The sequence below is a fragment of the Symphalangus syndactylus genome, chromosome 7, assembly GCF_028878055.3.
Source record: "Symphalangus syndactylus isolate Jambi chromosome 7, NHGRI_mSymSyn1-v2.1_pri, whole genome shotgun sequence".
In the NCBI taxonomy this organism is placed as follows: Eukaryota; Metazoa; Chordata; class Mammalia; order Primates; family Hylobatidae; genus Symphalangus; species Symphalangus syndactylus.
Genome location: NC_072429.2, coordinates 106,266,905 through 106,289,491, shown reverse-complemented (window position 1 = coordinate 106,289,491; position 22,587 = coordinate 106,266,905). Strand labels below are relative to the sequence as shown.

Below are 22,587 nucleotides of genomic sequence, written 5' to 3'. Positions count from 1 at the left end.
ACTAAATAGTAACTTTAAAAACATACTGCTAGTTTGCTATATTTTAGTAGGTCAGCATGCACACCAAAAGTGTATTAAGGTGGACTGCTCTATTTATTGATTTGCCATGAATCTGCTAAAGACTCAAGGCAATTGTCTGCGGAAGGGGGCGGGAGGGCCATACATGATCGAGGTCATGCGCATCTAGCCAATTTGTAAGACGATCCCGCCGCCCTAAGCCATCAGCAATCCTTAGCATAGGGGCACACTCATGCATTCCTGTCAAGTCATCTTGTGAAAGGCTGCCTGCTTCCAGCTTGGCTTGGATGTGCAACCTTAATAAAACTCACTGAGGTCTGGGAGAAAATAGCAGATCTGCAGCAGATAGGGTAGAGGAAAGGGTCTAGAATATGTACACGCAGCTGACTCAGGCAGGCTCCATGCTGAACGGTCACACAGAGAGGAAACAATAAATCTCAGCTACTATACAATAAATATCTCAAGTTTTAACGAAGAAAAACATCATTACAGTGAAATAAAAAATTTTAACATTTTAGAACAAAGCTAACAAATGGCTAGTTTTCTATGATTCTTCTTCAAACGCTTTCTTTGAGGGGGAAAGAGTCAAACAAACAAGCAGTTTTACCTGAAATAAAGAACTAGTTTAGAGGTCAGAAGAAAGGAGCAAGTTTTGCGAGAGGCACGGAAGGAGAGTGCTAGCAGTACAATGACAGTTTTCCTTTCCTTTGCTTTCCTCGCTGCCATTCTGACTCACATAGGGTGCAGCAACCAGCGCCGAAGTCCAGAAAACAGTGGGAGAAGATATAACCGGATTCAACACGGGCAATGTGCCTACACTTTCATTCTTCCAGAACACGATGGGAACTGTCGTGAGAGTACGACAGACCAGTACAACACAAACGCTCTGCAGAGAGATGCTCCACACGTGGAACCGGATTTCTCTTCCCAGAAACTTCAACATCTGGAACATGTGATGGAAAATTATACTCAGTGGCTGCAAAAAGTAAGTGATTGCTTTCAGTTTCTAACAGCACGGAGCTTTTTCCGTTCTTGCACTGCAGCTAACTTAAAGTTCCTTAGGGGCGCATTTGTGTGTTTACCTTTTGCTCCAGGGGGGCAGTGTTTGCAATTGCAAGACGGCTGTCTGGGTTTGGCTTCCTGGGTAAGCCAAGGTTTGGGGGCTTGCGCAAACCTATGAATGTGTGGGGGCACCCCGTTCGTGTGTCTAGCTCTGGTAAATTTTACGACATTTTTCGTTTCTCTTTTCTAAAGTTCAGCATGAAGCGTCTCTCTGTCAAAACCCTACCTTAAGAAAGAATGTACCTCTTAAGCAAGTTGGTGAGAAATAAATAATAATAATGATAATACTAATTAATAAGATCAAATCGACTTTGCACCAGAAACTTTTGTGCCGCTGGGGTGGCAAATCATCACAAAGTATTTGTTTTTTTAACCTTTATAAAAATTAACATGAAGCGAGAGTAAATATAAAATATGATATTTGGTTGGAGAAATTGTATATTTATGTAAAGGGAACTGTTAATTTCAGCAAGTGGTGGAATAGTAGAGGACTGATTTCTGTTAAATATTTTTTTCTTCTGTCCTCGAGAAAAAAAATTAAAAAGATACATTGTAATGTTAACTGTCAGAAAGAGATTGCTCGCTCAGGATGAGGGCATGCTGGCTGTTGAGGAAGACATGCACCTGCAGATTTGGGCTGAACGCAACATGTGGTCTACTATATTCCTGAAATACCTCCCTTCTCAGGGCATTGTAGTTAGAGACAGTACCTGGCGAGTTTAAGTGTCCATGTTATTTGATGAATGTTAATGTTGAGTATGAATGTAATCTCAATTTATAGAAATCAAATCGAATAGTTTATCCAGTTATTTATCTACAAACCGTTTAAAAGTTTTTGTTGAAGATACGCCCATTAAATTATGAACACACTTCTGCGATTCATTCTGTCTTTGCACTCTGTTTAATAATAGGCAGCCGAGAATAAGTATATTCAACTGACTACGCCACTAGAAGGGAGGCAATGTCTCAATTTGTGAAAAGCTTCTCTCCCTTGTTAATGGATTCACTTGGTACATATAGATAGGTATGCAGTCAGGCTTCTTTAAGTTAGTCTGTTAACCGGGCAATCTCTTTAAAAAGATAAAAGATAGGGAAAGGACAAATGCTCTATTTTGTTCCTGTGTGGTCACACTCGCTTAGGTCACCGCCTGCTGAATCATGCCAAGTAATAGTTATTCTACTTTTGTCCACTAGGGACTGAACTAAGATCACTGTTACTTCATTTGACACATTAACTGGAACTTAGTAATTCTACAGTTCCCAGACTTGATATTGTAATCTTTCTATTACAGACTATAGGACTGTAATAGGCAATCAGTAGGTAGGCAGAAGAATAAAAAGCAAACAGAACTCTCAGTTTTTTTACAATTGTAGCTGAAATTTTAGGCACTACTTTCCGTAGTAGTTTATAATAGGATGTTTGTATTTTTCTTTGGTAAAACTTATTTCCATTGTAAACAAATGATTTTGGTTGAACAGCTTGTTATTATTCTTCAGTACACCATCCATATATTTTTAGTGAGAATTCAATCATTATATATTAGTCTGGATTCTTTGAGGGAATGGGAAGGAAAATTTAGTCCCAAGTTATCCTGAATGATCTATTCTACCAAAAACGTAATGTTTTGTTTGCTTAAAATGTATAATCAAAATAGTGATTCAAACATAGTAATGCATATTTCTTGTTGCTATGCAATTATTCAGCAGTGACAGGGGAAACACATAATTCTGCTGGGCTTAAATCATGCACGTGTTTCATATGTTAATTTATTTTGCAAAATAAATTTGATTCTTGTTTGCATTGTTCTTGGCCAATGATTATGGGATAGCTTTCAGATTATAGCCAAGAATAACTATTAAAATGTTCTTTGGTTACACTGACCCTTTCAAGTGTAAAAATCAAGCTGAATATATGCTGAAAACGTCCCTATTGGTATGAGTCAGAGCAGTGTGGCTTGACTATTGTCAGTTTAAATTTGCATATCTTTTGTCATTGTCAATGTGATTGGTTGGAGGATCAAGAAACCAAATAAATGCATTCAGCAAAGAACTTGCTAAAGGCTTTCATAAGTTTCCCTTAATTAGGAGTTTCATTCACTCCAAGTTCTAAACTTCATGTGATATATTTATTCTGATAACTGAAATGGAAATCTTTTTACTGTAACCATTTGGTATGCTCAGTACTGCAATCTGTATTACTTCTATTTTGATTCCAAGTAGTTGCCATAGGAAGAAGCAATATCCTGCAGAAACTGAGGCTATCAGTGTATGTAGGTGAAATTAATTTATCCATTTATTCGGCAAAATAATTAATCAAAGCATAGTGATTATTATGCAGCTCATGGCATCGCCATCAGGAAAGGTTTTGGGGCAGAATAGATATGTTATCAATGCTAAATGAAGCTATATGATAATTATGTTAATCCATCCCCTTCCATGAAGGGAAATCTCCTTCCTCAACTTTTCTGGTCTTGCAACTGAACAGGATGAGAAGCAAGGCATGCAAGGGGGCAAATGATTTGTGGGTCACCATAAATACTGGAACTGTTATGGCACTGCTTTCTTGATGTGATGGATTTAATTCAAAGAAATCAACTTTTCATAATCACTTGTAGATTAAAATGAGATAGGTTGATAGCATTATTGTGACTTCTCAGATCAGGAAGAGTGGTGTGAATAATATGCCTAACATTATAGTTTTATTTTGTGAAACACCTGGGTGTGTTTCTGGTTTGATCTCTTCTATAATATAGCTCTTTTTGGAATTATTAGCAAGTCATAGTAAATATCTGAGAGTGACCAGCTCTTAGATAAGTAATGATAAATACAACTGGCCTCTGTGTCTTTGTCACTTTCTTATGATCTCTTCCTACTTCTCTATGACAGTGAAACATTTAGCCCACATCCTGTGCTTTGTGAACTATTGTTTTCTGTCTCCCACATCTCAAAAATTTCACAAAGATGTACATTTAAAATAATCAGATTTAAATATGTATAATGTTCTAGGATTTGGGGAATCCTTAGAAGATCTGTTTTGCTTTTGCCAAATGATGTCTTTTTTTGTTCAAAGTTTTAATAAATTGAGTCAATAATGCCTTGTAACAGAAAACAATAGTCTATTTGCTATAAATATTTTACACTAGCTAAAATTGATGACTATTAATGGAAAATATAGTTATGAATTACCATCCAGAATATTTTAAGAAATACAAAGATTTTACTGGACTATTTAGCTATTTTTCTATTGACAACATTTTTTGGTTAAGGATGTCCTCTATTTGCATATTGTATTCTTTTCTTCAGAGTTAAGATTTGGAATGCTATTACCCAAAATACATTGACGATGATGATTTTTTTAAATCTATATATTACATATATATTAATCCCTATTAATATCCATTAGAGTGTGACCTCCATGAGGCCAGTGACCTTGTGTGTTTGTCCAATGTCATATCCTCAGTGCCTGGAAGAGTATATATCATATTTATAACAGATATACAATAAATATGTGTTAAATGAAAAAATGAATGCATTATCTATTGCATTCTGCACTTTACTGTCTACCGTCAGTATTTTATTTGAGGTATACACCTTACCTCTTCAATAGATTGTAAGTTGTCCTATAGGCGAGGACTATAACCTATGGTTATTTTTGTCCTAATACTAGTTAAAACAATATTGGGTCCAGAGTAGGTGATTATTAATTATTCAAATTATATTTAACCAGTGATCTAGAATCTCAAAAACTTCTCTAGTCACTCCAGTTCATCTTCTTCATTAGTCTTTAAGGGTCAGCTCTGTTGCCAGTTTCTCCAGGAAATCTACCCACATTCCACTTACCCTCCCAGGCTGAGTTCTCAAATGTCATCACAGTACATTGACTGTAACATGTTAACACTGTAGTTCTAAGTTGTTGTGGTGGTTGTTTTAATTATTTGTTTCTAGGCTTGTTTTCCCACCTAGACTGTGAGTTCCTCAAGTGTAGTAAATGTTGCTTATCCATTTTTATACCCCTGAACATGTTCATTAAGGGTCTGGATTAATTTCTTTGTTATCATAATAATCAGTTTTTAAGAAATCAAGTGCTCAAGTGTATAGTGGTAACTATAAAATAGTGAAAATTAAGGGACCTTGTAACTACTTTAAGATGCTAAAGTTTGCTTAAATGTTAGCACTAGGCTACTTGAGGGTCAGCTAGATATTCCTTTGTACAATAATGTTTTGTACTTCTATAAGCACAAGAACTTAGTATTTCTTGTTCAGTACAGTAGGGAGCCATTTACTGCATACATCTATATAATATGTATATATCTGTATAATATGTGCACATGAGAACTTAATTATAATAATTTACATCTGTATAATATGTGCACATGAGAACTTGATTATATTAATATACATCTGTATAATATGTGCACATGAGAACTTAATTCTCACCGGTATATTATTGTTTTGGTGGCCGGTGGTGGCTGTGCAACACTCAGAGAGAATGCCCTTATGTTTTATTTTCACATTTGTGGGAACTTCCTAAATGTGTGAAATGGGTAGACATTGGTCGGGCGTGGTGGCTCACACCTGTAATCCCAGCACTTTGGGAGGCCGAGGCGGGCAGATCACCTGAGGTGAGGAGTTCAAGACCAGCCTGGCCAACATGGCGAAACCCTGTCACTACTAAAAATACAAAAACTTAGCTGGGCCTGGTGGTGCGTGCCTGTAATCCCAGCTACTAGGGAGGCTGAGGAAGGAGAATGGCTTGAACCCAGGAGGCGGAGGTTGCAGTGAGCCGATATCGCACCACTGCACTCCAGCCTGAATGACAGAGCGGGACTCCATCTCAAAAAAAAATAAAGTAGATATTTAGTAAGTATGATTTTAATAATTTGTCACTAAACATGAAAATATTTATGCACAATTTATGCCTAGAGATTGGGAAAAGTAGCCGTTGCTGAGAAAGATTAATAGAAATAATTATCTTTTAAATCGAGTTGTAGAAATGTCCCCATCAATTTCATTTGAAGAAGAGACTCCTGATTTTCAAGCCAAGTAAGAGCCCTTCAGAATCTGTATTAACTTTTCAACAAATAGTTAGGTATTATTGGTTGCTTGTTACATTTTAGAATCAAAAGATCCAAAAAAACCCCTTTCAGCCCCAGAAGCTAGGCAGTTAGTGTTATAACAGCCTTTTGGCAAACTGTCTCCATTGAGAGATCTCAGGTTTTAGGGCTATGACAAGTAGGTCCTTTTCTATGGGTTTCTATGGGCAATTACAGTCCTTCCTTACCCCTGACTGTACCATTTCACATTGAGCTTTCTTTTAATAGCACTCCTCTCTTATGAAGTTATTGGTTTAATGTAATTTAAATGAATAAGAATGTCATTTGCCCCCTTAAAATCCTCCTACAACTTCTCATTACATAGGAATAAAATCTGAATTCTTACCAGGAGGTCTTATATGATCTGCCCCACACTTCTCACTGGCCCCATCATTTACTACCTTCAAACAACATTCCAGACACTCAAGTGACATTGGCCTTCTTGTTATTTCTCCAGCAGACAGGCTCATTCCTGCCTCAGGGACTTTACAAGCTGTTTACTCAGCTCACAAAATTCTTCCCCCGATCTTTTCATGGTTGGCTACTTCTCTTCATTCAGGTCTTCACTCAGCAGTCTTCTCAGAAAATCTCTGAGCACCATTCCCTACCACCTTCCCCACTTTACTAAGAGACTTTCTACTTTATTATACTGTTTTATTTCTTCATGGTACTTACTACTGCATAATGCTGTGTTACTTATTGTTTGTCAGATTATTTATTCTGTCTCCGCCTACTACTAATGCAAACTCCATTAGAGCAGCGTCCTTGTCTATCTTGTTGATGCAGTATACCTTCTACCTAGAAGAGTGGATGACACATGGTAGCACCTCAATAAATATTTGCAGAATGAGTGACTCTGTACTTTCATAGACACTATGCTCTATGAGGTACATCCTGCACCTGTCTTGTGACCAGTTTTTATTTATTATTCTTTTTTTGTCATTTCTGCTAGCAGATTGACTTTTCTAGCACAATGCTTACAGCATAGTTGGCTCTATTTATTATTTTTTAATAAATAGGGAAATCAATGAAGTCCATGAGCAGATATGGACTATAATCGAATTGATGTATGAAATTTAGATGCAACTGTATTTTACACATTACCTTTTAAACTACATAATGGCAGAAATTTTATTAATATTCTGAGTTTCCATCCTCTCTATCAAGGGTCAGCCAGCGATGTCCCTTGGGCCAAATCCTTCCTGCCACCTCTGTTTGTAAATAAAGCTTTGTTGACGAACAACCACGTTCCTTCCGTTATATATTGTCCGTGCATTTGTAAATAAAGTTTTATTGGAACAGAGCCACGCTCATTCATTTATATGTTGGCTATGGCCGCTTGCCTACTACAAAAGCAGAGTTGAGGAGTTGCAACAGAGCCTAAAATATTTAATATCCAGCCCTTTTGACAAAAAGTTAGCTGACCCCTGCCCTATATTGCAAGAGGAATTAGTATTAATATTGGACCATTGCAAGGTAAATTGTAAGGTTTGTTGTGTGGGAAAAAAGATTGCCCTTCAGGAGGCCCAGTAATCCTCAGGTTCATGCCAGTTGGCAGAGAGCCTGACTAAGCCATTTCTTGGCTGAGTGTCTGGACATGCTGTGAGGTGACATTTTAGAGGCACACAGGCAGGGGAATTTCATGTCTTTTCTTTCTCCTGCCCATCATCACAAAAACAGGGAAATATTCCCAAAGCAGATACATATCGGAAAAGAAAAAGCATAACCTGAATAACAATACAGACCAGCAGCCTGTGGATAAACAAGTCCGGGCTACAGGATCTTCTGTGCTATGTGCCTGTTTCATCCTGTTGGTTGTGGCATTATCAAGAATGCTGACAAAACACTAGAGCCATTCTATTTTCTTAGAAATGGGGCTTCAGCTCAGCCTCTTATTAGAAACCTTTTCCCCCTGTCATTTGTTTTAAGTATAAACATTAGAAGTGCTCTCACTTGTGCAGATGATGAGAGGGGAGGAGCAATAAGTGGGTAGCTCAGCTACAAAACACAGAGTTTTATCAGCCCCTGTGCTATAATTTGCTAATTAAGGCGGTTTTGTTTTCATTCTGCCACAGCCTTGTCTCCGTGTGGAAACATTAGCAGCCTTTTCTTGGGCCTCGTCTTCTTTTCTTTTCTTTTCTTTTTTTTTTTTTTTTAATACCGCAAGCTATATTGTGTCATTTGCTTAGATGTACAACCCTAATTACATTCTGAGTCATCCTCGACTTTTGTCCCAATACAAGATTATCTTTGGCGGTGGAGTTGGGAAATTCCAAACCCCCTTTGGTTTTGGCCCCATGGTCTGAGGGAGGGAGGGCATCTCCGTGTTTAAATCTTCTTACAATGTGTACAAAGATGTGCCCCCTCTCTTATCAAAGAGGTTTTTAAAGAATGATGCCCTCCATGGATTATCTTCTCTTTACATTTGGAGGCTATTTCCATGTAGGATCTATACCCGAATACTCTTATCTAATTCGAAATATTAGAAGTGAGAGAGCTTTAGATTCATTTGGTCTCAGTTGTCTGCTCAAATAATCTGAATTTTTTCCTTCAAGCAAATCAAAAGGTGATTTTGAACAGAGAAAGTAGCTAATAATTTCATCCAGAATGCATTTAGGCCTATGAAGATCTTTTCTTTTGTCAGTAAGTACTGAAAAATATAGAGTAAGATAACTGTTGTTACTTGTTTATACTATACTACATGACTACGCAGGTCACTTATTAGAGGTCTATCTAGGAATGTGTTTCCTAAGTTTGTGTTGAACTCTTGAAAAAACATGCAAATTAGCACAGGCATTAAGATGTGTCTGAAGTAAATCAGCAGCTGAAATATGAATAAAATGCAAGTGACAAAAATTTGAATATCTTAAATCACTAGTAATATGTACCTATAAGCAACCAAACTCACTGGCATCAGATAGGTAAACTTACTATAAATTTCAGTGAAATGGCTTATGATAATTTTGAAGGATGGCATATTGTAACGTTTAGTGACATGTGTAGCTCTATTCATTAGGAAGGAGTATGCTTTGTTGGTAGTCTCCACTTTGTTTCTGAAGGCTAAATAAGTTAAATTACAATGCTTGATGCTTCAAGATTATTGGAGACTTTCCATTCCCAGAGAACCAATAAATATTTCAAAATCCCAAATTATAGCTCTTTTCTAAACCCTTAAAGATGAAAGATAGCCCCAGGATTTCATAAAACATTTTAACAGTGTTCTTGTCTTCACTCTTGATATAGAGCTGACTAGATTAAAGTTCAGTAGGTTTTTATTGTATGTAGCTCAAGGTTTGCCCCATCCAGCAGGTCTTGACATCCACCTTATTTTAATTGCACAGATATAAGGGGTGAGAATTGTAACCTTATTACCAGTATTATCAGTCTTTTTATTATTTTCTAATTCTACTCAGTTTTTAAATAATAAGAACAAAGGTATAAGGTGATAGTTGTTCTAATGCTTGTAGAATGAATGGGTTTATTGAATAAGTTGAATATTTAATAATTTAAAATGTCAATAATAAAGACAATATTTTTGAATCAATGAACTGATGAATTTTAAATAATTGTTGGCAATTGAACCTGATTTTCAAATGAATTATTCAGCAGAAGTTTAATATCTAGAAACAAATGGAGAGGTTACAGAAGAAGTGGAGCGAGGCCTCCTTCTAAACCCTCTTCCCTTGGCCCTCCAAGAGCATTCCTCAGGGCACCCCATATGTCCAAAGGAACATAGTTTCAAAATAGCTGCAAGAAAACTTCCAAATAATCAAATATTAGTTAGGTAAAGCTGCCCAAACCTAGCTACTGGTGGGCATAAAGAAACATTACATTCGATAGTTTGAATTTGTTGCCAAGCTGTCGTAAGAACATCCAAATCTGCCTTACAGAAAGCAGTTTAAGGGTATCAAGGTGTAAATTTCAAAAACAAATGCAGATTGTTTTAGACTCTTAACAATACTGAGGCCCACCCATATTTCACATGACACAAATTTGATAAGATAATAGAGTACTCTTGGTTAATTAGCGGCAAATTCTATAATTTATCTAATCCCTTAATTATACAATTGTATGATAGTGTATACTTATCTCTTTTTACCTTGAGAATGTAGTGTTTGATGATTGCCTCATATTGTAAAGGGTACTATTCACTTCAAGCAGAATTCATGGTCGAGAATAGTGAAAGAAAATCTGAATTTCAAGGAGGAATTTTGATATTTTCAAAATTCTCTGATGATTTGTTAGATCTACTTAGCTAAGCTTGTTTTTTTACTTCTAATACATGGCACTTACCAAGAATAGAAATCTCAAGAACTGCTATTTTCTTGTACACATGTGCCAGTATTTTTGTGCTTTTTAAGACATTTGTCCATGTTGTAAAGATTAATTTAGTTTAAACTGTATAAAATAATCCATGAGTCCATTTTCCCAAATACGCCTAAGCTGTGCTATATCATAATGTGCTGAAAGAGGACAATCAAGTGAGGCAGCCCCATCAATTTCATTAGCTCTCTGGAGCTTTATCTTTTTCTTTTTTAGCAGATGAATGACGCACGGCCACTTAATATACTGATGGTGTGAAGGCTCCAATGTTAGGCCTTATATTAATTTATTATTAACTTTCTTATTGTTTTAGAAATGAAAGTTTTAATATTTTTTCTGGCTTCCAAATGGTTTGCTTTTTTCAACCCCCACTTTGCTCATTCTGCACGTTAGAGACTTCTGAGATTAAAACCAGGAAAGCAGATGTGGTAAGGCAGCCCTCAGACCAGGCAAGACAAAAAGATTCAAAGGGACCTCCCGGCCTGTCTCTCCTTTTTATTTCTCTTGTCTCCTCCATTATTGTTTTTAATAAAGTCTCCTGTGATCCTCCCCATGCTGGCCGTGGAGTGGGAGTGCTGCAAAGAGGATGGACGACAGGGAAGGCGAATGAACAGAGAGACCAGTGACTGTCCCTTTATTGGGACATGCGGGAGGGGTGACACAGTGAGGGACAGGGGACTATAGCAGTGTCAGGAGGACTGCTCCATGAGGGATGACATGAGTTCTGTCATGCGCTTTTAGGATACAGGCAGGAGTCATAGAGCTTAGCACCTGCAATTAACAAAGGGCAGGAAACCAGTTAGCCAGTTACCTAATCAAATATGCACTCCAGCCAAGGTGGTCTGCAAGGTACTAGGAAGATGTAAGAAATTCACTAAAACCCCTGTTGTTGAGGAGCCTAAACCAACTGAAACAGACTTAAAAGCAAGGACATTGTTTGTGCCCACTATTTCCTATGGCAAGTTTAACGATAGTACAGCCCAGTGATGAAGTGTGTCATGCCCAGAGTCAAATTGCCTGGATTTGAATGCTGATAGCACCACTGACTTGCTGTGTGACCTTGGGCAAGTTTCTTCACTGCTCTGTGCTGCAATTTCATTATGGGTGAAATTGAGGTGATAATAGTATCTATATCACAGAGTTATTAAGTGCAAGCATAATTCACATAAATTACTTTGCATAAGTTCTATCACCTAGTAGGTGTTAAGTAAATACTACTTATTACTAGGGGAAGTTCTGGGTACAGTGTTAGTTAAATATTGAGCACTTTTTCAAAACTATTGAGACCATTGGAAAAACTTTACATGTGTTAATTTACTGAATACCTCAAAAGCCAATGTGAGGTAGATAGTGTTATAATTGTCCCACGTGGCAAATGAGGAAACTGAGGCAGGTACAGAGAGTGGAAGTAACTTGCCCAGTATTACACAGTAGCTAAATTTATGGGCCAGCACTCAATCCCAGGCAGCCTGGATCTATGACCTATGCTTTTAACCAAGTATGAGATTAGCTGCAGCAACGTTTGCCATGTCTCCTCTTGTCAATCCTCAAACCTTAAGCCTATTTCTAAAAAAATTTTCTGTAGTTGTCTTTGTGTCTAAACCCTTAATTCTTTCATACTAAATGTGTTGCCCCTTTCTCAAGTTCTGTTTCACACAGCCATTTGTCCCCATCCCCACTCTAAAGCTCCATGGTTAAATTGACAGTGGCAGGTAGGCTGTGTTGCTGATTGAAGCACAATAGCTGATTCTCTCAGCCCTCCCACAGGCCTGTTAACAGACCGCAGAATCCCAGGTCTGCAGTCCCTACTGAGTATCTCCTTAGAAGCACCGTCTCTTGAAGTTATAGAGCTTAATTGAGTCTATTTATCTAAAAACTTCTAAAACACAAAGAAACGCTTACAATTGCTGTACATGGGGCGAAGCCGCCTATTCTAAATATCTTCCATTCAATGTAATGACCTCCCTCTTGGATTTATCTGTAGGCAATCCTGCTTGGAAAAGTGAAAGCGCATTCTGGAACTTTAAATATTATTTGCCTGCACTTCCTTTTGTGGGTCATTTGGAGAGTTGTAAAAATGAGAAGAAAAACCTTGTTTCCTTAGGCAATGATCTCTTATCTCATTTCCTATTTTATTTATCATTGTCCCTATTAATGAAAATATTCCTGGTATTTTGGGCCCAAGCCAAGAACACTGCTACTTGTAGACAGTTGTGATAGTTTATCCTCTCTTTTTGTCTGATCTTGGAGGCCTGGCCACTCAAAATTTGGGTTTTGAGGGTCGCTGCTTCCCTTGCTGAGTATCAGTTGCATGAGACAGGGAGGCTCTAAGCTACCCTAACTTCTCCCTGTCCATTCTTCTCCATAGAGACCCAAAGAGGACAAAGGAGGGTGGGGACAGAATAGATTTCAGTCATTCTTTCCACCCACCTTTGCATGGTGAGATAAACCAAAACCTATTAAAACAGCACAACAACAAACAACTCAGCGCATATTCACTTGCTTGAACTGCGCTGTCTATTGAATGCTGAGCACAAGCAATGTGTGGTGTGTGGGCATTGTAGGTGCCCAGTAGATACTATTGGGATGTGTTCATGAATCAATGCACGCTGTATTGCTCAAAGCTGTTTGGGGGCCACTGTTTGGTCAGTGAAGTTGTCTGAAGGATACTTGTGCTAATGCTGAATAACAGAGACCTTTCCCCAATGTGCAGGAAACTATTAAGTTATAGAGTACAGTTTTCTCAATTTTAAGGGTTTCTCACTTCATTGTCCCCATGTTTGTCATCTTCCATCTATTGTGTGTGATATTTGTCATCTCTCAGGAGATAGCTGACAATACAGCAAATACATATTAAGGGAAGCTAGGAAGTGACCTCTCATGTTTAGTTGTACAGCTTGCATTACATGAGACACATGATTATCTCACCGATACAACATAATCACATTTTCTGCCAATGAAATTGCTATTGCTTTCTGCACAAAATAATTTATCTGCAAAGGGAGCAATAGATACTAGATGTTCTGTCACATAGCAAGTATGAAAATGACTTTTCTGCCAGACACAGTAGCTCACGTCTGTAATCCATCACTTTCGGAAGCCGAGGCTGGTGGATTGAGCCCAAAAGTTCAAGACCAGCCTGGGCAACATGGTGAAACCCTGTCTCTATCAAAATAATATACAAGAATTAGCCTGGCATGGTGGCTGGCACATGCCTGTAGTCCCAGTGACTCTAGAGGCTGAGGTGAGAGGATCACTTGAGCCCGGGAGGTCGAGGCTACAGTGAGCTGGGATTGTGGCACTGCACTCCAGTCTGGGTGACAGAGTGAGACTATCTCCAAAAACAAAAAGAAAAAAATAATGATTTTTTAAAATAAGTTATTAATAAGTCTACCTTGGTAAACAGTGTCATCACCCAAACAAATATTTTAATACATAGCAGGTATTATCAAACCCACTTTACAGATAAGGAAACTGAGGGCCACTAAAGTCAAATGATTTTTAAGAGGTTACATATTTACTTTGAGGCAGATTGCAGAATTTGAACCCGTACTCTGAGTGGTTAAATCTGAAGCTCTTTACTCTTCTTGCCTCTTTCACTTTTCTTTCACAAATTACAACAAATTCTGAATGGTGGGGAGCAGGGAAGAGATTCAGATGAATGATGATGTCTTGTAAGTTTTTGGAGAATCTATCCATACTAAATAACCGTCTTTGGCAATGAGAATAATTTACCATACATGTGTATAAATTGCTGTAAGAAGCCTGATGTTCTTAGGGAAAATGCTTCCTAGGCCTCTTTCCCATCCCAGCACAATTCTTGAAAAACTTTCACAAATATGTCAGAGGCAAATAATTCATTGCTATTTTTACTTTTCTTTTTAAATAAATGAGCTACTTAGACAAATTGCCTTAGTTGGAGTTATCCTGATATGAGTATACAAATAAAGATAATATTTTAAACTAGCTTATCTGTATTTTTTTTTCAGGAACAATTCATTACAGTATTAGATTGTATTTCTTATATTTCTTTCAGCTAAAAAACAAATAAAAATTATAGTCCATAGAGGAGAATCATTTAACATTTTCAACATTAATAAATTGGGTGCTATTTGTAATATTCTGGGGAAGAGTCATCACTTAAAAGACCTTATGCCATATATGTTTTGAATTTTTTTAAAAGTTCATCAGTATGATAAGAATATGAAAAAAAGTAGTCATTGCTCTCCGGTCTATGCTTAGAAAAAAAAGAAAAGAAAATTAATAAACACTTGTGAAGGTGAAATTGTCAGTATCTCTTATTGACAGTCAAGATAAACTAATGTACTAAAGAGACCTTGGTTCAAATAAATGATTAAAGCTGACAGTAGAAGTGGAAATCTCATACTCAGCCTTCAATAAAGAAAGCTCTTAACTGAGAATTGAATATAGAGAGAAACTAAGAAGTCTTCCTGTCAAAGAGGAAAAAGAAATTTTTATTTTATGACTATTATGTTTCATATGAGACTAAAGCTTACATACTTTGAGTTCACAAATCAAACTTGTGCAATTTGCAAGGAAAAGGTCATCAGGGAAATGAATTACGCTGAACATAAATTATCTCTATATAGTATCCTACTATTTTGAAATGTCTTCCATTGGATCTAATTTTGAAGATCATGGCCAGAAAGATATCATAAACAATTAAAGAATTCAAATAAACTCTATAAGCCTATTTTAAAGTTTTATTTTAATGTTTCAAATAATTCACCAAATATTTGGAAAGTTCCTTGTCTAATCCGATACGAAATATCCTCTTGTGAAAAATGAGATTAACATATGTTTGTTCCTCCTCTGATTACTGGGCATTTGAGAAATCAATGGCGAAGTGGTGATTTTCATCAGAAGGACACATCATTTCAACCCATTCATTCAGTGGAGGTGTTTTGGAATCTTTAAGGAAGATATAGTTTAAAAAATTATATATAGTTTTTAAAAGTTAGAACAAAACACACCTACCCCACCATGTTTGTGTAATAAAGCTATGTAAAGAAATACGGTTATTTCTTTTTTAATTTAGCAAGGTAGAGAAAGTACAAGTAATAGGTAGAGAACAGGACTAGATGGTAAATGATTATAATAGCACATCCTGTCTTATATGCCACCCTCTTATGAAGAGTTCCCTCCCCTTGAATCTGGCTGGGCCATAAAAGGGAATTGAATTCCCATCTTGTGCACTACAATATTCATGCCCTGAGCTACTGTGTTAGAAGTCCATCTACCCCAAGGCCATGGTGTTGTGAAGAAGTCAAGCCACATGGAGAAGGCATGTGTAGGTGGTGTGGTTAGTGAGTCTACATATTTGAGTCACCTCAACTTAGGCTCTAGACATGTGAGCAAATGAGCCTTCAAAGCTTTCTGGTCCCCACCTACTGTGCTATCTCTAGATTTGGAAAAGGTCCAGAACATCACGGAGTAGAAACAACCCATCCTTACTCTTCCTTTTCTGAAATCCTGCCATAGAGTCTGAGAGCCCAATGAACATAATCAAATAGTTGTTACAAACTACTAAATTTGGAGGGTAATATGACAGAACTTCAAAAAATTTATGGAAGAAAATAATTGAAAGATAAAAATGAAAATGTAAACTTTATTTCTTAACATAAGCTCCATCAGGTTCAACTCACTCATGTAAGCTGTGATACCAGTCATCTTAGTCCATCCCTAAAGAACTGAAGGTCCAGGAATTTAATCATATCAATGCAGTCTTTTTTTCATTATTAACTGAAGGGAAATAAGTACCTGATATGGTTTGGCTGTGCCCCCACCCCACCCAAATCTCATCTTGAATTGTAGTTCCTATAATCCCCACGTGTTGTGGGAGAGACCTCATAGGAGGTGAATTCAATTATGGGGGCAGTTTTCCCATGCTGTTCTCATGATAGTGAGTGAGTTCTCACGGAATCTGATGGTTTTATAAGGGGCTTCCCCCTTCGCTCAGGACTCATTCTCTTTCCTGCAGACCTGTGAAGAGGTGCCTCCTGCCATGATTATAAGTCTCCTGAGGCCTCCCCTGAGACACGTGGAACTGTGGGTCAATTAAACCTCTTTTCTTTATAAATTACCCAGTTTTGGGTATTTCTTCATAGCAGCATGAGATTGGACTAATATAGTATCTTTTACAGATTTTCTTTTCTTCTTTTTTTTTCTTTTTTTTTGAGACAGAGTCTTGCTCTGTTGCCAGGCTGGAGTGCAGTGGTGCAATCTTGGCTCACTGCAACCTCTGCCTCCCGGGTTCAAGTGATTCTCCTTCCTCAGCCTCCCAAGTAGCCGGGACTACAGGAGCTCACCACCATGCCTGGCTAATTTTTTGTATTTTTAGTAGAGATGGGGTTTCGCCATGTTGGCCAGGATGGTTTCGATCTCTTGACCTCAGGCTCCCAAAGTGCTGGGATTACAGGCATGAGCCACCTCACCTGGCCCCTTTTACAGATTTTTAAAGATTAAGAAACAAAAAAGTCAGAAAGAGCCAAATCAGGACTGTAAGGTGGATGCCTAATGCTTTTCCATGGAAACTCTTGCAAAATTGTCCTTGTTTGATGAGATGAATTAGCACGAGCATTGTGGTTGTGAAGAAGGACTCTGCTAAAGTTTTTCTGGATGCTTTTACGCTAAGCATTGGCAAACTTTCTCAAAACACTCTCATAATAAGCAGATGTTATGGTTCTTTGGTCCTCCAGAAAGTCAACAAGTAAAATGCCTTGAAGATCCCAAAAAACTATTGCCATGACCTTTGATTTTGACTGGTCCACTCTTTCTTTGACTGGACCACTTCCACCTCTCAGTAGCCATTGCTTTGATTGTGCTTTATCTTCAGGATCACATTGGTGAAGCCATGTTCTATCTCCTGTTACAATTCTTCAAAGAAATGCTTTAGGATCTCAATCCCACTTGTTTAAATTAAAATTTCCATTGAAAACTCTGCTCTTGTCTATAGTTGATCTAGGTTCAATGGTTTTGTACCCATGAAGTTGAGTGGAAAATTTGCTCAATTTTAATTTTTCAGTCAGATGTGTAAGCCAAATAAATTGAAATGACTGATGTTGGCTATTGTTCATGCTGTTAGTCATTGATCCCCTTCAATTAGGGCATAAACAAAGAAAAAATTCTGTGTGTGTGGATAGTCTGCTGCTGCAGGCTTCATCTTCAACATTTTCTTGTCCCTTAAAATGAGTTATCCATTTGTAAACTGCTGATTACTTTGGAGCATTGTCCCCATAAAATTTTTGTAAAGCATTAATGATTTCACCATTCTTCCAACCAAACTTCACCATGAATTTGATGTTCGTTCTTGCTTCAATTTTAGCAGAATTTATGTTGTTTTAATAAGGGCTCTTTTCAAATATATACCTTATTCTTCTTAGTGCCTCAAACTAGATCCTGTTCAGACAGATTACAAGTTAGTACAAATGTATTTTGGTGCAAAAATTTTTAAACCCATGCATAGTTTTTTCATATTATGCACTTTCCATGAGATTTTTGAATACCCCCCTTTATATTAAATCAATAGTAGTGACTGGAACAGTCACAATTTACTTAGGCATACATGCAGTGCCTATCACTATAACAAGCATTGAAAAACAATGTATTAGACCTGAGGTCTGCCTTCCAGAAGATTGCATTTCAGTAAGACTTATGACATGGATAAAAATGTCATAAGTGTCAGTTTTTAGGCAAATTTTTTTATTTCCTCTGTCTATTCTCAAAAAGTTAACTATTTCAGTTTCACATAAGTTTAGTAAGATTTAATAAATATAACTGGAAGACTGCATATATTTTTGTGCTCCTTTGAGTAAAATTGTTGTTAGTATTTTTATACCTACAGAATAGTATTTTTAAAAGCTTCATAGACCATCCACACTCTGAATTCTACAATATCAAATTGAAGTACTATATAGTTTATGTGATTCTTAATGCTCACGTTGTTTGAAATTTTTCTGATCATTAAAAATTGTAAAAATCTCTGGGAATGTGGATTTTTGAGAATCTAGTCATGAAATTATTTTATAACTCTATACTACTTAACCTGTCATGTTTAGGCTGTAAGTTTGAATCCAGATGTTTCTGAAAGCTGTTACTGAGCATGGCTGACTGGCGATCTCTCAAACGTAAAATGAGTTAGCACCATCTGTTCAGTTCCCAGTGGTTTGAAATTCCTGCAATAAAATCTATCCCAGATTTTCCCCTTCTTAAGTGATGAGCATAGAATCTGGACTTGAATGAAACAGGTATAGGAACATTCTTTAAATATATGAGGTGCTTTGCTTATTACATTACATATTGGTTGAAACTTTTTGGAAAAGAGCATAACAGTAAATACAAAGAACATAGCTATTTTCAAATCTTTTGACTCAATAATCCAATTTCTGGGAATCATTCCCAAGGAAATAATTTAACAGAAGGAAAAAGCAACATATACGAACAGGCTCATTGTAGCCACCATAGCAGGAACACAGGAAACAATAGGTATTATTTATTTGGTATTTGTTTTGATACCTTGCACACATGATCTCTAATCCCCAAAACAAAAAAAAAAATCTGAAAGATAAACATTACCCACAATCTTTGAATAAGGAAATCACCTACAAGCTCCCACAAGCAGTAAATGGCAGAACCGTTAGACACTCCAATCCGGGACCCTCTGTCGAAAGATCATGTCTTCAGTGACCCCATGACTGCAGCTGTTAAAATCATATTTTAAAAAGAGAAGATGCCCGCCAGATGTTGTGTGAACAAGTAGGTTATATACCTGAATAACTGAAATAATAGCTAATATTTTGGGCACTTAGTATGAACCAAACTCTGCGACAGATACTTTAGGATATTATTTTATTTGATTCTCACAACTCTATACACACATACTGTTATTGTCCTTAATTTATAAAAGCTGTATGTATGTTATAGCACTGAGTTTGTGTGGGGGGTGGGTGGAAGATCACTGTGAATTTGTAGGCATGCACATAAAACTATTGACAGGGAACATACCCAAAACATTCACAATGAATAATTTTTAATGAAAAAATTGAAGAGTTTTAAACATTTTCTCTTTTATGAAGATTATGTGTATTGTACAATATAAGCATTGACACTTTTATAATCAAAGCAATCTTTATTTATTTATTTATTTTGAGATGGAGTCTCACTCTGTCACCCAGACTGGAGTGCAGCCATGCGATCTCAGCTTACTGCAACCTCCGCCTCCTAGATTCAATCTATTCTCCTGCCTCAGCCTCCCCAAGTAGCTGGGACTACAGGTGTGTGCCACCACACCCAGCTACTTTTCGTAGTTTTAGTAGAGTGGGGTTTTGCCATGTTAGCCAGGCTGGTCTCGAGCTCCTGACCTCAGGTGATCTGCCCACTTCAGCCTCCCAAAGTGCTGGGATTACAGGCATGAGCCACCGCGCCCGGCAGATTTTTTTTTTTTTTTTTTAAATAGGTATATTTAGACTGAGGCCAAATAAAAGAAGCAGGAGTGATGTAAAACAGATGGGATCTTGACTCCATGAAATTTTGACCATATTAAAATTTTCATTATTTTTCAAAATAACTGTTGCAGGGAAAACAAATATAAAAAGATCTTTAGAAATAGTAGCAGCATCTTGTAGAAGAAAAAAACTAGGAGAAATATTTTGGAACAGGGTTTTTCCATTGGTAACTTAATTTTTTACTACCAAAGTAGCTTTCTTCCTGTAAGACCAACTCTCAATTTACTTTACTCATGTCCTGGTCATTTATTCATTTTATACCAATTTTTATTTCTTGCTTTCCCTTGTCTTTACTTTCATGTAAAGACTTAATGTTGAAAGCACCCAAAACGGTGAATTACAGAGAAAGAAATCGGGTCGGGGTAGTCCAGAATCCTTGGCTAATCTTATTCTTTTTTTTCAAAGGAAGAAATACATTTAAGAAATTTTGTTTGAGATGAACAGAAGTAAGTTATAAAACAGAAGGTAAGTGAATGAGGTAGTTTTATAGAATATAAAATCAAGGTTAATTTCTCCAAGACTTAATGTGGCAAAGAAAGCAGAAATAAATACTGGAGAGAGAGATTAATGAGGTTATGATTATGTGAGATGATAAATATGAAATTACCTCACAAGATCTTAATATCTATCCCAGTGCAAATTATATTGACAGCCAGAGCTTTTCAAAAAATCAGAAGCAATCATGACATCGCCCTAGTGAAAACACATAGACCCATGGTATCCTCAGAATGAAGTTCAAACTCTTAAATCTATCTTTATAAGCTGGCCCTGGCTTACCACTCCAGTCTCATCTTTCACAATTTCTCCGTTGTTCTTTATGTTCCAGCCATCTCTAAATGTAGCAGTTCTGTTACAATATCATAATTTATTTTTCTTCCTAAACTTTGTGCAAACTGTGACCCAACAAATTCCCTAACTCTCTCCTGCTCCATCCTCCATATCGTAGTTAATAAACGAATGGATGGAGAGGTGAATGGACATATGACTGCAGGGATAAATGAATGAGTAGGTGTGATAAGTCGGGCAATTCACTTTTAGGGAATGGAATTTTATAGGGAAGGTGACAAATAAAATGATAGAAACTTACTGTCAAACTTTTAAAGGACATAGGCATAAACAATAGTAGTAGAGAAACAACGGGTTTGGATTCTGTGGTTGCATTATGCAAGGGTGGATAATTGGAAGCTGGGGTGCTAGGGAGAGTGGCCCACACAGCCCTGACACTTTCTTAAACTAATACAGAAATAAGGCAAGCAGATAAAAGGGTGGAGAAGCAGCTAGAGAACTAGGGAAAAGGTTGAATTCTGAGGGGAAAATCATAATGAACATAAGTAAATAAAAATAAACCAGAAGTCTTCATCAAAGATAACACTAGGATTTTAGAACTGGGGTCATCACAAGAGTGCTTTGCTCAGGCAATACGTACTAAATTTTAAAAACGCAAATATTTCTGCATTTGTGTCATATGGAGCTGTTAATTTCAGATGACTTTACAAGGAATTCTTAGTATTATACAACATGAGATTGATTCCATTCTCGTTTTTCTAAATGCGAGGAGGAAACGACAATCCTAAGGTGATTTTGAATTTATTTATTTATTTATGTATTATTATACTTTAAGTTCTAGGGTACATGTGCACTACATGCAGGTTTGTTACATATGTATACACATGTGCCATGTTGGTGTGCTGCACCCATTAACTCGTCATTTACATTAGGTATATCTCCTAATGCTATCCCTCCCCGCACCCCCAACCCCATGACAGGCCCTGGCGTGTGATGTTCCACTTCCTGTGTCCAAGTGTTCTCATTGTTCATTTCCCACCTATGAGTGAGAACATGCAGTGTTTGGTTTTTCGTCCTTGTGATAGTTTGCTGAGAATGATGGTTTCCATCTTCATCCATGTCCCTACAAAAGACATGAACTCATCCTTTTTTATGGCTGCCTAGTATTCCATGGTGTATATGTGCCACATTTTCTTAATCCAGTCTATCACTGATGGGCATTTGGGTTGGTTCCAAGTCTTTGCTATTGTGAATAGTGCTGCAATAAACATATGTGTGCATGTGTCTTTATGGCAGCATGATTTATAATCATTTGGGTTTATACCCAGTAATGGGATGGCCGAGTCAAATGGTATTTCTAGTTCTAGATTCTTGAGAAATCGCCACACTGTCTTCCACAATGGTTGAACTAGTTTACAGTTCCACCAACAGTGTAAAAGTGTTCCTATTTCTCCACATCCTCTCCAGCACCTGTTATTTCCTGACTTTTTAATGATCACCATTCTAACTGGTGTGGGATGGTATCTCATTGTGGTTTTGATTTGCATTTCTCTGATGGCCAGTGATGATGAGCATTTTTTCATGTGTTTGTTGGCTGCATAAATATCTTCTTTTGAGAAGTGTCTGTTCATATCTTTCACCCACTTTTTGATGGGATTGTTTGTTTTTTTCTTGTAAATTTCTTTGAGTTATTTGTAGATTCCGGATATTAGCCCTTTGTCAGATGAGTAGATTGCAAAAATTTTTTCCCATTCTGTAGGTTGCCTGTTCACTCTGATGGT

General features: G+C 37.1%; 1 protein-coding gene across 3 annotated transcripts in view; it reads left to right on the top strand.

Moving 5' to 3' along the window:
• Window positions 1-291: 291 nt before the first annotated feature.
• ANGPT1 (angiopoietin 1) overlaps window positions 292-22,587 on the top strand; it is a 269,300-nt gene continuing 247,004 nt past the window's right edge. The window contains exon 1 of one of the 3 annotated variants that reach the window (XM_055287049.2): window positions 292-1,003. In XM_055287049.2, the coding sequence (XP_055143024.1) occupies window positions 707-1,003 (297 nt within the window). In that variant the 5' untranslated portion in view covers window positions 292-706. The remainder of the gene's footprint in view (window positions 1,004-22,587) is intronic. The other 2 variants (XM_055287048.2, XM_055287050.1) reach the window with 2 other exon arrangements.